This window comes from Erithacus rubecula (assembly GCF_903797595.1).
Source record: "Erithacus rubecula genome assembly, contig: SUPER_Z_unloc_5, whole genome shotgun sequence".
Lineage (NCBI taxonomy): Eukaryota > Metazoa > Chordata > Aves > Passeriformes > Muscicapidae > Erithacus > Erithacus rubecula.
This window is the reverse complement of record NW_027635819.1, coordinates 3,003,437-3,020,721: the sequence shown is the minus strand read 5'-3', so window position 1 is coordinate 3,020,721 and position 17,285 is coordinate 3,003,437. Positions and strand designations below refer to the sequence as shown.

Genomic DNA, 17,285 nt, shown 5'->3' with positions numbered 1-17,285 from the left:
GCTCTGCCTAATGGAGCTGCCAGAGCGGATTACTCAGTGGGGGCTTGGGAGGCAAAGAAAGGGGAAAAGGCAAAATGGCAGCAGACAACCAAGCCCAGCAGCGTGCCGGCAGGGCGAGGCAGGCAGCCGGAGCTCAGCGACACCGGTCCCGCTGCAGGCGCAGCCGCTGCCGAGCGGCGCAGCGGGTCTCCAGCGCCCGAACAGCCCCGGCTGCCGCCGGCCTCACGCCCCGGCTGCGCCTCTCCCTCCGAGGCTGAGGGAGAAGCAGCAGCCGCGCGTCCCCCGCCCGTCCTTCGAGCCGGGCCGGGATGTGCCGGGGAGGGCTCGGGGAGGGCTGCCCGCGCCGCGCCGCGGCCCCTGCCAGCTGCCCGCGGCCCGGGGCGGCGGGCGCCGAGCGAGCCCCACGCTGTGTTTTGCAGGGCGGCGGCGCTGCTGGACAGCTCCGGAGCGCGACGCGGCGCCCATGTTCCGGAGACGGCGCAGATGTGAGTGGGGAGCCGGGGAGAGCCGCCGGGGAGAGCCGCGGCGGAGCCCCTTCGCCGACAGGCGGGGGCGATCCCGGGAGCGAGCGCGCTCCCCGCCCCCGGGAAGCCCCGGGTTTCCGCGGCGCGGGCGGGGCGGGCGGGGGGCGAGGGCAGCCCTCACCTGCGGGGGGCGGGAGGCGGGATCCCCGCGGGCGGGGGCCCCGCGCCCCCCGCTGACGGCGCGGCCGCTCCGCCCCCGCCAGGTGACGTGATGCCCGTTGTTTTGGTGCGCCCGACCAATCGGACGCGGCGGCTGGATTCTACGGGAGCCGGGATGGGCCCGTCGTGGCGGCAGCAGGACGCTCCCCTGCCGACCGTCACGCATTGCGCAGGGTGCACCACCGCCCGGTCCTCCTGCGGCTTTAACGGCCCCGGCATGGACCCGCCGCGCCACTTCCCGGCGGGCTTCGGCCCCGAGCAGCAGCAGCAGCAGCAGCCACAGCAGCAGCAGCGCCCGCCGGCGCCGCCGCACTGCCAGCAGCACGGCCAGGACAAGCAGAACCTCCTTCAGCAGCAGCAGCAGCAGCAGCAGCAGCAGCAGAGCCCGTGCCTCCAGTGCAACAACTGCGCCTACTACGGGGCTGCTGCGGCAGCCGCCGGGGATAACCTGCCGCTGCTGCTCCGCGCCTCCTCGCCGCTTTCGGGCGCCTTTCGGACGCACTCCTCGCCGCTGTCTTCCGCCGCCTCCTCCCGGCACGGCAGCCAGCTGAACGTCAGCGAGTTCACCCCGTCCAGCCATGCTGGCGCGTCCAGACAGCCTCACCAATATTCCCAGTACCACCAGTGCCATAGCCTGCAGCAGCAGCAGGCAGCCAGCCCCAGCAGCAGTGTCAGCAGCAGCAGCACTCACCACCATCATCACCATCACCACCACCACCACCATCACCAGCAGCAGCAGCGCCGGGAGAGCAACCCCTTCACCGAAATAGCCATGAGCAGCTGCAGGTACAACGGCGGCGTCATGCGGCCGCTCAGCAACCTCAGCTCGTCCCGCAGGAACCTGCACGACCTGGACTCCGAGTCGCAGCCGCTCCAGGCGCCGCTCGCCAGCCCCGCCGCCGGCTCTGCCCCCGCCGCCGGCAGCCCCGCCGCCCCGGAGATCGTGGTCTCCAAGCCCGAACACAACAACTCCAACAACCTGGCGCTGTACAGCTCCGCCGGCCCTGGACCCGGCACGGGCAGCACCAACAACGGCGGGGGCAAGTCCAGCAAGAAGAAGAACCAGAATATCGGCTACAAGCTGGGACACCGCCGGGCTCTCTTCGAGAAGCGCAAGCGCCTCAGCGACTACGCGCTCATCTTCGGCATGTTCGGCATCGTCGTCATGGTCATCGAGACCGAACTCTCCTGGGGCGCCTACACCAAGGTACCAGCTCGGACGGCGGCCGGTCCCAGCGGCCGCGGCCCCCGTCCCGCGGTGTCCCCGCTGTCCGGCGGCGCGGGGCCGCCCGCCGCCTCCTCGGGCCGGGGTGGCGGTGGGGCGGAGCGGACCCCGCGCGTGGGTCTCTGAGGAACGGCGGTGTCTTTCTCTTGCAGGAGTCTCTGTATTCCCTCGCTCTGAAATGCCTTATTAGCCTCTCCACGATTATCCTCCTCGGGCTCATCATCGTGTACCACGCAAGAGAAATCCAGGTAACGTTTCCCTCTGTGTGTTGGGGAGCATGGCTTAGGCGGGGGGGTGCGAGGCGGTGTGTCCGGGGGAGCAGTGGAGGTAGGTACTGAGCACGTCCTGCCGCTTCAGAAAGCAAACGTGGTCTCTGCAAGCCCGCCGAAGTTGGTGAATGGACTTCATCCCCGGAGACGGGCACCAAACGACGGGCAGAGAGAAGCCAGGAAGCTCTGCCTGCTAGGGAATTCTGTCTGCTAGGGACTCTTGTCTGCAGCTGTGCTATAGGACTGCTTATCCCTGAGGTTATAACATGCTTTCTAGGTGATGTGCCTGTCGTCTCCTGTAGGAGATGTACAGGAATAGTCTTATTTCCCAATGACTAAATTTCATGCTGTGCATTTTCTCTTGACGGCAAGGTTAATGGTCTTCACTGTGCACAGTATATAATCTTCAGTAAACTGTCTGAAATAGGAGTGTACTCCAGGCAAGTGTTTAAAAGGAGGGAGGAGATTGATGTTTGACTTGTTTTATTTCATATTGCAGTGTCTAGGAATGTGACCGGAGAAAAGTGTCAGGAAGGATAGGGCTGAAGGTGGGAAGAACATAATGGTCAAAGCTATAGAATAAGTCTCACAAATACTGTCACAGGTTCTGTCCAGGTGACTTAGTCCTTATTTCAGTATTTTTTTTGACCGAGAAATGAAAATGTAGCATTTCAGCTCAACTGAACTGTAGAACAGACAGAATTCAAAGTTTTGAAGGGAAAAATACCTTACTCATGGATATAGTTCTTTTGCTTTTTCAGATTAGAGACTCCTTGAGCTGGAGACTGAAATGTCAGGTTTCAAGGGCAATGAAGACTTTTCCACTGGTACCAGCCAGTTAAATAAAAAATTAAGAAATAGGAATTGTACAGTACAGTTCTTCTTCTGTGCAAATAAATGCTGTAATTTCAACATGAAATAGTCTCCTACTTGGGATAGTGTTTGAAAAGTATTAAGTCACTGAAGACTTTTTGCCAAATCGAATCCTGTTGTATGGTCTTTGCACATGCAAAACTTCTTTTCCTAGCCCAGAACCCAGTTTTCTACATTAGTGTCAAAGATATTGAAAGCTGTTTAATGATACTGTATTGAATAAACAAGTGTTCTGGAAAGAGGCCAAATTTATAAACTACAAGAGTACTGATGAACAGGCTTCTTTATCAGTATAAAAATAATTAATTAGCCCTCCTGCAGTGTGGGAGCCTTCTCTGGTATATCTTCCCACAAATGTTGCTTCAGGCATGAACAGCAAAGCTGAAAGCAAGCCCCCTCTAAATGTTTAAAATACTCCATGTATTTTTCAGAAACTTTAAATGTAAAATTTTATTGAAGATAATGAAGTAATTGTACGTCTATGCAGGTCCCCCAGCTTATATTGGTAGTTACACCAAGATTCAATTGTCTGTTGGGTCTTTTCAGGTAAAGACTTAAAAATGTTCATTGTCTTGGGAATCAGATCCCTTTTATGGATCAGGAAAAAAAATTAAAAATTGTAATGCCATTTTGTTTCTTTAACTGATTGTTTTAAAGAACTTCCTCATGTATGCAACTACATGGAAGGAGTTGTGCAGTCATATGTCTTAATTGTGGTTAATGTAGTTTCCAGTGCTGCAGGACAGAGCAAAAGTATACCTGCCAATAAAACAGCAATATCCCATGTTTTACAGTGAGAGACACCAGAAACTGCAGTACTCATGACAGTGCCTGAAGGAGCTGCAGCTTTGAGGGGTTCACATCAAATATGAAAAAAAAAAAAAAATCTCTGTTTTAAGGAATTTGTTGGAAGGAAAGGGTGTAGTGCCCTCTGTAGCTATTAGATATCCACTCACTTTTGAATTTAAGCATAGTATGTTGTTCTGCACACACTTGACTTAATAAGATGGTGAGAGTGCAGGACAAAGTATAGGTCAATTCTATGGTAATAGAATTGCACTAGACACTTGGGAAAAATAGTGTCTTTAAAATCTGTTGGCTAAGTACATAATGTGCATGATGTTCTCCAGGCAAAAGAAGATACTGTCTAACCCCGATAATGTAATTTTTTTAAAATAACCTTTAAAGGAAACTGTTTTCTGAAGGCAAATGTGTCCTTAATTCAAGCAAACATTCTGCTCTGGTGCAGAGGAATGAATAAGGTCTTGTAGAACAGATCCCACAGATGGTTGGTTGTGTCCTGGAGGACTTTTTGCACTAGCTGTTTGTCAGCCCTGTTCCCTTTGGAACATTCTTTTCTGATTATTATATGAAACATACTTTGTTATGGTCTAAATAAGCAGGAATTCATTGAGAGAGGAACATTTGTTCTGGAGAACAGAAGAAGGTGTCTGTATTTGGATTGCGGCTGTGGTGTTTTTCATACTCTGGTGGGAGCAAACCAACCTAAGCATAAGTAGAATTTTGCTACAAAGCATGAGGAACAAAAATTTTGGGAAATAAAGGAGCTGACTGCAGGATGAATACTGGCTGAGAAACTCCCGATGACCTAAGATGCTGGCAAGTGGAAACCAGCTTTTTTGTTCTTTTCGGTAGTTTTTGACCTTGATTTATTGGTAGGAAGATCAAACAGCCATGGATGCAAGGATGTCCGTGGGACAGTGCCTAGCAGCACAGTAGGTGGCTTTAGTCTTCTATTGAAGTGACATTGATTGTACAGTTTGTTTTGAACACAGCCAGTTAAGCCTGTCTCTGGAGTTTGCCTGCCCCAGACTTGCTGCTCTTTTTAAAGGAGTTGGAAGGGAAGTTTATAAAGGTCGGCCAAGATTCTTCCCAAGCTGAGAAGTGATGCAGGAACATCAGGCCACAGGCTTTGCCGTCTTGCGCCGCGGACGGGCGGTGGTGGGTGCGCGGGTTCTGGAGCCGTGGGGCGCGGCTGGGGCGGTGTGGCGGCCGCCGGTTCAGCACCGCGGACAGCTCCGCGCGGAGCGCCCGGCCCGGCCCGGCCCGGCCCGGCGGCGCATCCTGCCGGGTCCATCCCGGGCGGCTCATCCCGCCGGGCGGCGCATCCCGGGCGGCGCATCCCGGGCGGCTCATCCCGCCGGGCGCATCCCGGGCGGCTCATCCCGCCGGGCGCATCCCGGGCGGCGCATCCCGCCGGGCGCATCCCGGGCGGCGCATCCCGCCGGGCCCTCCCAGCCCCGTACCTGCGCGGCTTTGGCCGGGGCTTCCCAGGAACATCGTCCTGCATCTGCCACAACAAAGTCTCCAGAAGAGTGGTAGCTGCAGTGTTCAGACAAGGCTAAACTGTAGGGATGCTGAGTAGTCTTTGTTAAATAGTGGAACACTTTAAATATTTTCCAGAAGTACGTTTTCAGTGATGGCACTGTATTAATTATTCTGTATACTCTAGGAGTAAAAATGTGAGCTGTTATGAATTTTAATAAATGTGAGTTACTGTTAAGAATACAATGAGAGCCAGTTGAAAAGAGTTGGGTTCAAATGTTAATTCATAGCTTGTTTAATAATTTCCAAAAAAGGTGATAAAAATTGTGAGCAAGTTTGCTTCACATCCTTTCCCCTTGTAGAAAAAAATCCTAGTGAACAGCAGTAACAGACTTGGAGTTGAGGCTAGTGATAACCCCAAAATGTGTGTCCACTTTTTGTTCCATTTTTATCATGCCTATAGTGCTATTAAAAATATTACACTTGGTAGATAATGAAATATGCATTTCTCTCTCTCCAGGCCTGTGTGGTTGTTGATTCAGTTCTTCAGAACAACTGCTTTGTTGTGATCTTTGTGAAAGATCAATGGGAAAAATGTAATTCATTGTTATCCCAGCCTAGAACAGGTACTTCTCTGACTGCTACTCCAGTTGAGAGTTTGAAGAGGTGAAAGAGGGAAGAGCTAAAAAGAGAGCATTATCCAATTATCATAATATTTTTTGATGTATTAATTATCCACTTCATGCATAAACAGTTTGTTACTTAATACTATTTTACATAATTAAAGCAGAGGTAGTATGTAACATAATTAAAGTTGTGTTTTTTAGAACTTACTGTTCCATTCCACCTTTCTCTAGTGGAATTTGATCCATAAATAAAATGGAATTTAAGAAAGTTTTGAGTGGCAATATATATGGTAAAGCTGCAGCTTTTCTTCTTTTGTTTAAAAATGAGCCACTCTGCCTATCTCTAGTACGGTTAGAGATAGAAATGCTTTTTAACTATGCACCCCTGAACTACTGCTGATACTCTCTTGTACTGCTAAGAGCAAAAGGATTAAAATCAAAAGTCTGTGAGACTGCCGTTCAGAGGTATTTAATGTCTTCTGTTGGGCATTCCACCACGGCCTGGTGTTTCTTGAGAAGTGGTGGTCAGTGGAAGAATATATGCACTGGAACACTTTAATGCTGGACTGCTTAGTGCATGTTTTCTGTAAATAAACTTTCTGCCTTTCCTGAATAATAGTAACCTGGGTATTGCTAACCTGTGCTGTCTCAGACAGCATCTGAGCCTCTTTCTCCCTGATACAGATGCTGTCACTCATGCAGAAACATGAAAGTTGCTGGTATTTTTTAAAGCAAATAGATTTTTTTTCTGTGTGTGAGTGTGTATCAGCTGAAGTTTTTAACCACTTTTAAAATGTATTGCTAGTTCGTATTTTGATAGAACACTTGTGGAAAGGCTTGCAAACTCCCAGGTCAAGATTAAGCTATTGCTTGCATAGCAGAGCTTCACAAGGCTGTAGGAAAAAAGCACCAGTGGTTCTGAAGTGGTGGGAAAATAATGTGCTACTGATGGATTTGGAGTGAAGCATTTTTAGCCTTCATTACTCTTCTATAAAACTACCACAGCTGAGATTCCAAATGTCTTGCTGAAGAATCAAGAATTTTCTTTTCCATGTGCCTGAAAACGGAAAAATGGAAAAAGCAGTATCAGGTAACAGGAAAGAATGGTAGTAAATACATAATACCTCTTTATTGTACAAATACATCTCATAATGCATGATGGTAACAAACACAGTTTATGGGAGTTTCATTATCTTACTGGCATCAGTAAAAATTGTGCACTTGTGAACAGTTAAGCTTCCTCAAAGTTTCATGTCATAAGAAGTAATGCTTATTGTTCAGACCAACTTATTTATTTTTATTTATCTGTTATTTATTTATTTCTGTGCATTGTTTTGCCTTCACTGGAGTGGTACATGTGCATTTTATTGTCTTGCTGGCAGTCTTTTGACTTTGTGTGGAGTTCAGCCTGTCTTTGCTTAGGTATTGAAGCATCAGGGATTGCTCACACAGGCTGTAAGTCTTCATCTTAAGAAATGCATGAGTTAGACTAAGAGCACAGATAGCAAGTCTGATGACAAGCTGCTGCAAATCAAGAAATAAACTTGGAGCGTTACTTAGCCTGATCTGAAGTCTCTTGAGAATTAGTGATTTTTTTTTCTAATTATCTAATAGATTTTGAATCAAGCAACAGCAGAATTCGTGTGACTGTTGATCAAGGATATGGTAACTTCATGTGCAGATTCTAAAATTCCTCTCTACCGATTAAGTTTAATACGCATTTCACTTGTGAAATGAACAGCAGAAAATCACACAGGAGTCCAAGAGCACCATATTTGACAAATTAACAGCATATCTGTGAAGTTAACACTGTAGAGTATTTTTGTGGAAACACTTTGTTTCAGTTCTGTTCAGTACATTTTCGATAGTTTGTACATACAGATCCTGTTGATGTAGGAAATATTGCAGGTGCCCATTGTCTCTGAAATGCAGCACTGCAATGTATATGGTGTGGAAGGCAGGCTCAAAAATCCTTTAATGGTGATCAGCCTTGGAAGGAGCAATAAAGTTAAACACGTATTATGCTTCTATTTCCAACAGTCTTCATTAGATTGAAGAGTGATTGGTCCTGCCATACCTAGAGTTACCTATTTATGTCTGGTGGTGTCCTGACCATTTTCTAACGAGGGTGTTAGAAGTTTTTCAAGACATAACAATGCATTGTGAGGTGTGAGAAGGTATGTCATTGCCCCTGTTGGAGGAGAGAGAGCATAGACAATATTTGTAGCCATAAGTCAGATTCTGGATGAGTATAAATTGTGTATCTTACCTGAAATGAACAGATACTCTCTTCTGTAGTGTTAGAGGCATTCTACATGCCCATCTTAATGTAAGACTATTGTAAATGTCAGATCTTTGGACTGTGGGACCTTCAGATTAGGAAATTCTATCAGATACTTGACCGCAGGTCTTTTTTGCCAGAACTGATGAATGTACATTAATGCTTTTTTGGGTTTGATACTGGTTTGTATGTGATCTACTAAATGTTGTATCTTGGGGTTTGAGTTTGATTTCAGATGTATTTGACGTCTGTTTTAAGTGAAGATCAGAACAGGAATGGCTTTTGTTTAGGACTTTGGAGAATTTAAAGGTTCTCTTTCAGTCAGCTGTTTTCACTGTTGATGATGAAAGTTGTCACCTTCCCTTAGAAGAGGACAAAATATTGCTCTGAGCCTATGAAGCTCCTTTTAAGATGTAAATTACCACTAACAGAAGAGGCTGTAATTGATTTTATAACTAGCCTTCAGGTAAGTTGGAAATATTGATCACTTCAAAAAATGTCTTTTATGAACTGAGAATAAACTATAAAGTTTATTCTGAAATTATAAAGAAATTTTGTGAACAAGTTTTCACAGCTTTGTTCTATGGAAAAGAAAAAAAGTTGCATATCACCATAACATGCACACACAAAAATAAAATTTAATTTTTCCCTATGCCTTTTTTTAAAAATTTAATAATTTAAATGACATGACATTGAAAAACATGAATGAAAAACTTCTGTTCAACAAATGTGATATGAGAAATACACAGTGAGATATTTGACGTTCAAGTGCTTAACACATAATGAGTGTTCTAAATTGGAATGCTCTGAAGATCCAGTTAATTTAGATATTCTCAAATATAGATCCGTTTGTATGATTATTCTTCACAGAGAAATATTATGATGTAATCTTGATTTAGTTTTGTACATTGACATGTCCCATTAGTTTCATGAAAGCCACATTAAGACATTTTTCATGTGTCTGTCAAAAGATCAAAATAAACTGTCATGAGAACATGCTTTACAGCTTAGAAAGAATTCTTTTGTAAAGGCAGCAGTAAAATGTGCACATTTTATACTTTAAACTGGTGTGTCTGACCCAAGCGTTTGCAAACAAAAGTGTTCAATTAATATCATGCATAAATAACTTCATCGTTGCAGAGTATCACACATTTGTAACTTACTGATTGATTCACTTTCCTCTTGAACAGTTCCTGCAATTATGCCCTTCATCTGTGTGAAAACAGTCATTGATAAGCATAGTTTTACATTGACATTTTATAAAAGAACATGAATATTATATATTCCATGAATATTATTATATATTACATGAGAGGAATGCGTTCTGAAGAGCAATGTTTGTATTTTCTGAGATGTTTCCTTATCTCTTTCATTTTGTTGGAAACAGACTGATCTTTTGTAATTAAATTCCTTTTAAGGAGATTCTGAATCTTTTCATGATAGATGGAAACACCCTTAGGTGTTCTGTATAAAATAAAGCAAAAGAGTAAGCCTCAAATAACTTCATGTTTTAAAGTCCTGCTCTTAATCCTTTTAAGAGTAATGTGCTCTGGATTTGTTTTTTCCTTTCCCTACAGAAACATTAAAACCTTGTGTCAACCTGGCAGCTTCTAAACTTCTATATATTCTAATACTATAGAGTTATCTCGATGTGTAGGGGAGAGCTGAGTTCTCTGTTATATGAATGACTGACAGAACTGTTTATGGAATTCCAGTTGAAGGCAATCACAAAGTTACTGATGGCTGCAGGAAAATGAGAGTTAGAAAGAAAGAGTTGAAAGGCTGTATAGGTGTAACTTTATGTATAACTCTTCTTCAAAACCCCTGCTTGTAAAAGGGTATATTTGAAATAAAAAATAGCTGAGAAGTAAATATATGTGGGCTTATATCTATAGATTTTATTTTCACCTATGGATAAAGAGCTTTGTGACTTTTCTTACCTGTATTCTGCAAAAAATAGTGTAGCTGTGTGTCTTCCATAAGCAGTTACACATCTGTTCTGTGGTTCAATGACTAGGTGTAAGATAGTCTGAAAAAGAAGGAATAGCTATTATAACAAGTATTTGTATTGTAAAAATATTTCATTGTAAAAGGCAATTACCTGGACAATTCTTCACTTTTTTTTTTTGTCACATAAAGGATGTTTTTACAAAAGGGAACACTGAGACTGACTTCAAGTGCTGTGGAAGTAATCTGTGGTTAGCTTCATCGTTAGACTTGAAACTCTGGCTTGTCTATCTTGTGGTCTTCTACTCAGATCAATCATTTGTCATGTAAATAAGACACTGCAATTGCCATCCATCTATGCCTATAATTTTGAAGAATTATACGTCTGCTTTAGCAGATGTCCCAAAAACTGCAATATAAAATGAATGCAGCTCTCCACAATATGTTCTAATGAGAGTATTCTTTCTGAAGCATTTTATTCCTGCTAAAAGTTTTATCCCATCTTTCAAAACTCTGCAAGTTCTGTAGCATTACTATAGGTACACATAGTCATTTGCACCTGCCCTCTAACTGACCTCTTATAGGAATGTCTTTCACTAGACTAATGCATTATGAAGCAATGCTTCATTTTCAGTCACTTAACAAAACAAAGATTCATTCTAGTTGGTGAATGTTATTTCTTGTTTTTTGACATTTGTTACACTTTTAAGAATATGATCTGTTGCAGCCAGAGAATAAGGCATGTCTTTAATTAAAAATAAAAATGACACAGTGACTTTGATTCAGTCTGTACTGTTGCATCCACAGTGTAAATGAATAAATAAATACAAGTAAAATCCACATACATAAGAAATCTGAATTCAGGCTGGGAACCTGGAGATTGAACATCCAGGTATGGCTTGACAGCACAAAATAAATAAACTCCTACCTAAACAAATAATAAAAACTAATAGAAATAATTATCCTGAGCATTCACTGATAGTATCTAAATTTGATGACATTTTCATCAAAATTATTCTCACTGCATTTCTGATACAGTATTAGTTTCTGTTTTTACACCAGTCATGCACAATTGACTTCAGATGAGGGCCTGTATTTGGGAGTATCTAAATCAATGGGATCTTTAGAGCATTTCAGTTTAGAGCATCCTGATTATGTGTTAATGATTTGATCCTCAACACCTTTATCATTAAGCTTTTTGTTTTCAGGAGAATTTGAAAGCTCTTGAACAGTCACTGATTTATGAATAAGCTAAAGTTCTCTTAACCCACTTCCCCATGGCCATTTCTCTGCAGTAGCAATAAAATTCAGCTTTAACCATGCAGCTACTGCAGCCAGATTGTAGTGGGTTCTTTTTTTGTATATTCCTTTGTAGTATACTTTGTAGTATACTGCTACTTTTTCCTTGGCTCTACATAAGAAGTGGGCTGATACAGCAGAAATCCTCGTGCATCCAAATTCAGGTATTACTGAAAAGGTACCCTATGGCAACTACTACAGAACATGATGCTTTTTTGAATAGCATCATGGTGAATGGGTTCACTCTAAGATCACCCCATTCTTTTGCCCTTATTCAGGATTAGATTTCATGGTAAAAGCCAATAGTTTTAATTCTGTTGTATTTTTTGCAGTAGAATAGCTGAGAATAAGTAAAACTTTATGTGGCATGATAGATGAGTGCTAGACCTGAAGTATTACCAGTTCAGTTTCAGTATAGTTTTAAGACATTTTAATGACCTAATGCTTAAAAAAATGTTGATATAAGACTACCCATGGATAGTCTGATTTTGCAGTTGTCACATAGGAAAATATTTGGTTCTCTTTATGAGCAGCTGTATGAATAGACATTTGACTATCTCCCAGCAGCAGAATGGGATGCAGCAGAGTCAAATGAGAAATTTAGCAGTGTGGCTGTCAGCTGGCAAGCCATTCTTCTCCCCTACCATTAGGAAGGAAAAGAGGGCACTGGGAAGGAAAAGAGGTGACAGGTTTTTTTTTTAATACACAGCTTGTGATCAGAGATGTCAGCTAATCCAAAACAGTCCTTGCATTTAACCTATGCCTTTTGTATATATGTTGTGGCTGGGAACATCCTATGTTAAATGCTGGACATCAGAGTTTTTTCTGCTCTGCTGTGTCCCATTGAGCATATGAGTTGTGAAAATAGAGCTTTCTGAAACATTTTGAACAGCAATTTTATGTTTAAATTGTGGACGAAAAGAAGGTTGACAGCAAAAATGTTTGAAGTCTTTGGTTTCCAGAGATATTAAAAAAACCAAGTTGCTTTGAGAACAGAGCATCTTTTGCTCGAGAGCTGCTGTAAACCAGACAAATTTGGTGAAGCTGTAACATTTGAACAATTATTGGGCAGCAAAAAGAGCTTTAGGTACTAAGATATAGGCTGACAATTTTTTCTGTGAGGAAGCAGGTGCACTAATAATTAGTAGTGATCAAGTAAAACAATATTATACCTTTTAAGAAATACAATACCTGTAAAGAAACTATGTTTATTTAACCTGATGTTGAAAACTGCCCTACTTAAAGATACTCTAAGTTGATCTTTGAAGCATTTTGAAGACTTCATCTGCCATATGGTTTAGCCAGAAGCCTCCTTTAGGCCTTCAAGAGGAAAAGATATTAAGTACATACCTTGTTTATTGCTGCCTCCTCAAAATATTGCTTCCCAGGATGAATTTCAGAGACATTTGAGTAAGACCAAATGCCTCTAAATACTTGGACTTAGTGTATAACTATGTTTAATAGGATTTTTAAATACACAAGTACTTTTAATTCCATTCTGCTTTTCCTTCTACACCATATACTTTCCTTTATTCTAATAGTCATGCTTTAGGACAATACTTGGATTTTTTATTTCTGTATTTGTAGTTGTTTTTCACATACACTTGAATGAAATTCTGGGTTAAACTGTGTTTCCAAGATATCAGAAACACTTACATGATTCCTATGGTGCTGATATGTACTCACCCACTGTCATTTAAATGAAAATGCAATCAATTTAAAAAATCTTAGCATTCAAACTTTCTCACATACCTGAAGTATTTAGGTAATAAGTAAACACTAAAGGAGGAACTGAGAAGACAGATTCTTGTGTATATGATGTGTTGGTAACCATAATTTCCTAAAAACAATTTCCCATTTTAGAATCACTGTTATGCTCCTTTGGCAGAATGAATGAGTTAGCTCATCTTATTTAGCCTCAGATTCAGTGTTTCTTCCTTTAACTTCTGTCTTCCCTGCAAAAATATTGACAGTTTCTTCAGAAAATATATCCATTTTTCAAAATTGGTTCCTGTTTTCCTAGTAGTAATGAAGCTGATCATCCCTGACAGAAAGAGGCTTCTCTTGCAGTGGGAAATGGCAGTCATTTTGGGAGATGATGTTTTCTTTGTGCAGTTATACATAGAATAAATTCTTTTTTAGTACTGAAGAAAAACAAATCCTAAATTGAAAATTGTAAAATAATTATTTACAGTTAATAACATAAATATATTGAAGTGTAGATTTCTTTCCAATTACTTTGGCATCTGCAAGAATAGGGTAGAATTAGCATTACAGTGCTTCTCAGGTACTCAAAACAGAGAAAACCATAGTACAGACTGCTTTGTTTCTTGATATATGCATTCTAAAAGTTAGTTCTGCAAAATAGACAGTTATTTTGTAGGAAGATGTGCTCTGTTCTTTGTATGCGAAATTTTGGAACTGCTGCTCCAGTGCAAAGCTAAAATCATCCCTTACTTTGGTATCAATGAGCTACAAAGTACAATGTACATCTTTGTACTACCAAGTTCAGTGTAGTAGTTGAAGCAGACTTAAAAGACCAGAAGAAATTAATGAAGAGTTTTGTTGGTGTTCTTGTTAGAGGTTATTTTATTGTTTGTTCAGCGTGGTAATTTTTCTAAATTTGTGAAAGTATACCTAAGCAATCCATTTACTTTGCAACTTTTCCTTTTAGATGTAATTAAGCTGCCACAGTTTTGTGCACTCTTCTAGCAGGGAGAGTGCACCAGAATGGGCCAGCAAAAGCACAGGGCAGTGCAGTTGGCAGGTGATGGAAGCAGAACTCAGAACAAAACGTGGTGTGTCTAGCTGAGGTTATTGGTAGTTTCTTTAGGGCTGGCTACTTCCAAATAACCTTGTTCAGTCCTTAGAGATGCTCCAGACCCCTCAGCACTTTGTGGCCTCCTCTGGACATTTCCAGTAGTAGCTGCTTGTCTCCATTGCACTGAGGAGCCCAGAACTGGCACAGCACTCCAGGAGTGTCCTCCCTAGGACCAGAGGGGCAGGACCCTCCCTGTGGACCTGCTGGTCAATGTCCAGTGCACCCCAGGACACCACGGGCCCTCCAGACCACAGGGCCCTGCTGGATCATGGTCAGCACATCATCCACCAGCACTCCCAGCTCTTTCCCAGAGCTGCTCCCAGCAGGTCACCCCAGCCTGTGCTGGTAGCTGGGGTTGTTCCTCCCCAGGTGCAGCCCCCACACTTGCCTTGTCAGGTTCCTCCCAACTCTCTTGCCTATCCAGGTCTCACTGAATGGCAGCACAGCCTTCAGGTGTATTGGCCACTCCTCCAGTTTTTTCCTTTCTCTGTGATCCTTCTTCCACATCAGTGATGTTCAGGGCTTTGTTAAATGGTGCTGCTTTTTGCTACCTGCCTGGAGAACATTATTGATTCTCAAAGTCAGGCACAAGAGTTTTTGGAAATTTATGATGCCGGGTAGAATCTTTCTACATGTGGTAACTTAGGGAGTTAATCTTGATTGTTTTAAGCAGCACAGGGGCGGGATCTGAAGCATTTGTATAGTGAAATAGCTATTAAATTAAGAATATTGTTAAAATGAAGGGATGGTTTTCATAGATATTGGCAAGTAGAACCTCCTGTTTCAGTCAATTCAACTGAGTCACATAGCGGTTATTCTGCTGAATATCTCAAATTAATATAGTCACCTTGAGTGGTGGACTTTTATTTATGGAGCTCTGATTCCTTTCAAAGGTTCATAAAAATTCATGTAACTAAATATCTCTCTGTTGATTAGGGATCTGAGGAAGCTCAGCTGTGATTGTTCAAGCAAGACTGCAGACAGAATTATGCTGGGAAATTGTCTTGTGAAATATCTGTTCAATAATGGAAGTGAAAAAAAAAATTGCTTTTGTATTAATTTTGTTTACAGTCTATTATTAATAGTAGCTCATTATCCAATTACTTTGATTTTTTAATATATTTAGAAGCTTTTGATGACTTCTTAGCTCAATCCATAATTATGCTTTTCTCAGAGGGTTTTTCTCTGTATCATTGGGAAAGAATCCCAATATCTTTTCTACTTTTTTTCCTTTGTAGTCCTTGGGTTTCAATTCTTAATACTATTACCTGCATAGGAAGTGATGGCATTATCAGGAGTCTCTCACCTTCTTTGGGTGCCTAGAGCATATATATGTGCATGGAGAGACCTATATGAAAAGAAATTATGTACATCCCAGCAGTTGCTAGTGCTATAATGGTCTTTTGGCATTGTAGGCTGTTGGGGGGGAGGAGGGGGTGTTAAGTGTTTCATAGTTTGGGATGAAGAGTACAGCTGAAAATCTGTATGGTACCATTTAAGAATATTGAGGAATGCTTCTGTATATCTTTAGAGAGAGAAAGCTAAAAAGGATACTGTCAGCATGTGGATTATACCAGAAGGGAAATTTGGGTAGGTGGAATTTGACTTTGTTTGCTCATATAGAATTTAACCCTATGTTATTAATTGATTCTAAATTCCATTTTTTCTAAAAAAAAATCTCCGTTAAAAAAAAAAAAATTATTTGAGGGATAGATTTTTAAAAAAAGATACAGATGAATCTGGTAAGAGAGTTGTTTAACACACATCTCTTTTTTATAATGGTTGTGGTGACCTGTCAGAATAACCAGAATGTACTGTTCAGATGTATTTTAATGTGAAATTCTGGTACTGCACTTCTGAAAATATAATTTATAAAGGCTATAAATGATCTGAACCTCTTTTCCACATCCCTTCCTTATTCTGAGATGATAAGGTTTGAATGCAGTATTTGAGAGAAGAGTTTTGACCCTGTTTATCCACCAGGACACATTAACATGAAATTTGCTTTACATACATGCAAAATATAATCATTCTAAAAAACTAATTTTGAACAGATACATCAAGTTTAAATGTGCTATGCAAATAATGATTTCTTCTGAAACTAAGTTCCAGACTTTTAAAGTCTTCTGTTTAAATTGGGAGGTTTGTAGCTGAGAGGGGAATATGTGTGTGTGTGTTCATGTGTACATGTGTAAGTAGTAGAGCAGTCTGGCTTCCTCCTTTGAATGAACTAAGCATATTTCATTTGATAAACAGCTGGACCTTGTGGATCAATTTCCAGTGACCTACTGGAAAGCTTGGTTTCAATTCTGGATGTAGGAAACATTCTGGCAAATATAAGATAGCCAATCCCTCATGTCATGTTGTGAGAACACGTATTATTTGCCTTCTGTGCTTTGTATGTGCAGAAGGAGTTTGATGCCTCATGAATTTACATATGTATGAAACCCAGTAACATGTCTGATCTGGGGGACTGTACATAGGATAGGAGTGCAGCAGCTTCCAAGAACTCTCTGTAGGCTCTCCAAGGTCAACAGGCATGTGGAAAACTTACAGACTATTTGATTGCATCCCTTCTGATGATGTAAGAAAGTAATTTCCATCTCCTAGTTAGAGGCAGCTGTGCTAAAGGCTTAAGATGGCAATCTCCCATCACAACTTGAAAATGGTTTTGCTTAATGAGGTGCCGTGGGACAGTAACTTGGCTTTTTGGAGCAGTGAGACAAAAAGAGCATCTTTTTCATCTACCGTAATGTTTTTATTTTTTGATTGTGTAAATTATATTTTGTGTAGTACACATTATACAAAAATATTGGGTCAAAAATTCTGGTAAGTCATCAGTCCCAGAGGCTATATTTTGCTACTCTAAATCATAGTACTATCAATTCTTTTGTAAGATTTAAGTGACTCCAATATTTAACCATTTTTAATTTCGGTTCTTAGATTAAACAATTGCAACAATTTGCTTGTAAGTG

General features: G+C 42.0%; 1 protein-coding gene across 1 annotated transcript in view; it reads left to right on the top strand.

Annotated features, from left to right (window-relative positions):
* Nucleotides 1-419: 419 nt before the first annotated feature.
* The window catches only part of KCNN2 (potassium calcium-activated channel subfamily N member 2), a 72,220-nt gene continuing 55,354 nt past the window's right edge, over nucleotides 420-17,285 (top strand). Inside the window, exons 1-3 of the mRNA XM_079331554.1 lie at nucleotides 420-485; nucleotides 728-1,890; nucleotides 2,061-2,156. Of these exons, the coding sequence (XP_079187680.1) occupies nucleotides 464-485; nucleotides 728-1,890; nucleotides 2,061-2,156 (1,281 nt within the window). The 5' untranslated portion in view covers nucleotides 420-463. The remainder of the gene's footprint in view (nucleotides 486-727; nucleotides 1,891-2,060; nucleotides 2,157-17,285) is intronic.